This window comes from Selaginella moellendorffii, unplaced genomic scaffold (assembly GCF_000143415.4).
Source record: "Selaginella moellendorffii unplaced genomic scaffold, v1.0 SELMOscaffold_236, whole genome shotgun sequence".
Lineage (NCBI taxonomy): Eukaryota > Viridiplantae > Streptophyta > Lycopodiopsida > Selaginellales > Selaginellaceae > Selaginella > Selaginella moellendorffii.
This window is the reverse complement of record NW_003314495.1, coordinates 45,799-48,657: the sequence shown is the minus strand read 5'-3', so window position 1 is coordinate 48,657 and position 2,859 is coordinate 45,799. Positions and strand designations below refer to the sequence as shown.

Here is a 2,859-nt window from a genome sequence, read left to right as displayed (position 1 = left end):
GAACGAGGCCAAGGTGAAAGAATCAACGCTTATTATTTTTCAGTTCTAAAGAAAGAGTTTTCTCTTAATTCCAGGCACAACTCGCTTTGGTACAAGCCAAGACCACGGCAGAACTGTCCCAGGCTAAGCAAGCGTCCATGGAAAAGGACTTGCGACTCAGCGCTGCGGAGCATGCGCTGGCGAATCTAAAACAGGTACTACAAACTTCGAAAATTCTCTCCAGACATGACACGTTTAAGATTGTCAACGCAGGTGAAGATAGAGTGGTGGGGTGTAGCTTCCAAAGTCGAGCTCGCTGGAAGCTTCAATGGCTGGCAGCACTTTTTCGTGCTGGAGCCCGATCTTTCGTCCGAGATCGTCAAACCAGACGGATCAAGGTGAATTTATCACTGTCGGCTTGTTTCTCTTTTGCTAAACTCCAAGGTTTTTTTTCTAGAGGTCCGTTGTTGTGGGAGACCGAGCTATGGCTCTATCCTGGCGTGTACGAGGTAACGAGTTTCAAAAGTTCTCTTCGATCGATGATGGCTGATAAAAAGAAAACGTTTTCTTTCTTCTTTGGCCCAGATGAAGTTCGTCGTAGATGGCGAATGGCAAATAGATCATAGGCGAGAAGTATCGATGAAAAGCATGAACCAAAACAATATCCTCCGCGTGGAGCTGTGAAACATAGAATGGAATGGAATATTCGCCGGCATTGACGCAGTCCGGCGGCATTCACATATAATGGGAAAAAACTAGGGCGGCTGTGATTCAATCGATCGATCGATCGAGGAAGCGCGAGAGGGAATGGCGGCGGGCGTGCAAGGGCAGCTCCTCGATATCAATGGTGAGTGGAATTCCAGATCTTGGCGCCCTGTCGGTGGCACTGTCGCTCCCATTTTCTATTTCTCTTTGGTGGGAGCGAATTTCCTGGAGTGATTCGGCTAAGAATCTTCTTTGTGTGTCTTGGCAGTTCTAGGATGCAGGAATTTGAGAGACAAGGAATGGCTGTCGAGGCAGGATCCATACGTTGTGATCACTTATGCCAGTAGCAAATTGAGGACAAAGACCGACACAGGTAAGGAGCTGCTTGCTTGATCACGAGCTAAGAAAATTTCTCGTTTGCCTGTTTGTTTGTTGTGCTCCTTGAGTTTTTCGGTCATTTCGATCATACGCTCATGATCACTTTTTTTTTTCTTTTTGGGTTTGCTGTGCTTGATCACTTGTTTGCTAGAAAAATGTTTTCTTCCATTTTCTTGATCATAAGCTCATGATCACTGTAGCTAGCTTTTTACTTGATCACGAGCTAAGAGACTTTCTTTTCCGCAGATGGAGGAAGAAATCCGTCCTTCAACCAGAAGTTTGTGCTGCCTCTCATCGAGGGGCTCCGTGAGATAAACGCGGAGGTGTGGAACAGCAACACGCTTACATTCGATGACTTCATTGGCTCTGGAAGGTGCGTTGTGCGATTTTTGTAGCTTGCGTTTCCTCGTGGACGTCATGCCTGACGCGGCCCTCGTAAATTTTTTTCTAGGATACTGCTGGACAAAGCTCTCACCACGGGCTATGATGATTCAACGTGGAACCTGACATCAAAGAGTGGAAGGTATCAAAAATCGAGAAGAAACAGGAGAGTCTAAAGCTTACATTTGATCTTTCTTTTCGCAGATATGCCGGAGAACTGCGGGTCATTCTACACTTTACGAAAACGGTAAGCTTTAGACTTGATACTTTCAACACTGTTTTTCTTACTTGGGATCTTCTTTCCAGCCAAAACCAGTAGCTCCGATGGTCTCGTCTCCATATGCAGCGCAGCTATACTCCACGGCTCCACAGCCTTATCCGTACGCTGCTCCACCACCAACAGCGGCCCCATATCCAGCTCCTGCGGCTCCATATTCGTCGCAATCATACTACAATCCACCACCACAGCAACAGCATCAGCAACCACATAGTGGAGCGTATTCCAGCTATGGACCTGGACCTTATTCGCCACAAACATATCCATCTCCAGCTCCCCAGGCCGGCTATTCAGCAGCTTATTCTCATCCTCCACCACCATCTCCGTATACGCATCAGCAGCCACCTCCTTATGTTCCTACAGCTCCAGCTTCGTATGGGCCTCCTCCAACTTCGTCTGGCTATCCTCCAGTATATCAAGGTTTGTAGCTAGCACCTAAGTTCCTGTTTAAAATCTTTGCGTGAGAGGGGCTAACTCAATCTTTGCAGAGTATCCATACCGGCCGTATTGAAGCGTTTTTCTTCTTTTTTTTTGCTAGTGATCAGTCACCTGTACATAAGATTTTCTCGTAGCTTTAGAGCCAAGCGATGTATTCTGACAAGAATCTAGAATAATGGAAGTGGGCTTACTTTTTACTGGAGTTGCTCTTCCACTAGAAGCCGCGCAAAATCATTTGGAAAAGGATATTTCTGCTAAACAGCTCAAGCACAACTCAACAAGTTGGAGCAAAGTTACCTGTATAAATGGTGGTGATGGATGGAGTGGGAGTCGTCACAGCACCGAGCGAGGAAGAGCGATGGAGCTCGTCGTCCGCAAAGCAGTAGCAGCATTGGTGGTGAGTGTTGTTGTCACGCTTGTCCGTGTGGAAGCTCAGCTCGTTGTTGGATACTACGAGCAAAATGGATGTCCCATGGCCGAGGAGATTGTCAAGAAAGTTCTCACCGCGGCCGTGGCACGAGACCAATCCATCGCTGCTTCGTTGCTTCGTCTCCACTTCCACGACTGTTTCGTCCAGGTCCGTGATCAACTTCTGTCTCGCCTTTCATCTAGGCAGCATCGTTATCGATTTGAAAAATCCGTAGTCATTGAAAGAATTCTTGCTCACCAATCCTCGCCAACTTGATGAACAGGGCTGTGAC

General features: G+C 47.2%; 2 protein-coding genes and 1 long non-coding RNA gene across 4 annotated transcripts in view; 2 read left to right on the top strand and 1 right to left on the bottom strand.

Moving 5' to 3' along the window:
* On the top strand, positions 1-2,360 carry LOC9648481 (protein SRC2 homolog). The gene is made up of 11 exons (XM_002994318.2): positions 1-13; positions 75-194; positions 253-377; positions 437-488; positions 565-826; positions 953-1,057; positions 1,309-1,435; positions 1,514-1,585; positions 1,648-1,690; positions 1,750-2,140; positions 2,209-2,360. Exons 5-11 carry the CDS (start codon positions 787-789, stop codon positions 2,229-2,231), a joined length of 801 nt encoding a protein of 266 aa, XP_002994364.2. The 5' UTR covers positions 1-13; positions 75-194; positions 253-377; positions 437-488; positions 565-786; the 3' UTR covers positions 2,232-2,360.
* Positions 1,192-2,040, bottom strand: LOC112343853. Of its 2 annotated transcripts, none has more exons than XR_002991441.1 (4): positions 1,958-2,040; positions 1,732-1,892; positions 1,627-1,677; positions 1,192-1,565 (listed from the first exon to the last, which is right to left on the bottom strand). It is a non-coding gene; the product is annotated as an uncharacterized LOC112343853 (long non-coding RNA). The 2 variants fall into 2 exon arrangements; XR_002991442.1 differs by having other exon boundaries at positions 1,627-1,672.
* Positions 2,334-2,859, top strand: part of LOC112343855 (peroxidase 5-like) — a 1,392-nt gene continuing 866 nt past the window's right edge. The window contains exon 1 of the mRNA XM_024667903.1: positions 2,334-2,752. Within this exon, the coding sequence (XP_024523671.1) occupies positions 2,334-2,752 (419 nt within the window). The remainder of the gene's footprint in view (positions 2,753-2,859) is intronic.

Bases quoted from the DNA above. Each gene is read 5' to 3' on its own strand.
- LOC9648481 (XM_002994318.2), top strand. From the start codon at position 787: ATGGCGGCGGGCGTGCAAGGGCAGCTCCTCGATATCAATG. The intron at 1,058-1,308 runs GTAAGGAGCTGC...TCTTTTCCGCAG, and splicing joins GAGGACAAAGACCGACACAG to ATGGAGGAAGAAATCCGTCC. The intron at 1,586-1,647 runs GTATCAAAAATC...TTCTTTTCGCAG, and splicing joins CTGACATCAAAGAGTGGAAG to ATATGCCGGAGAACTGCGGG.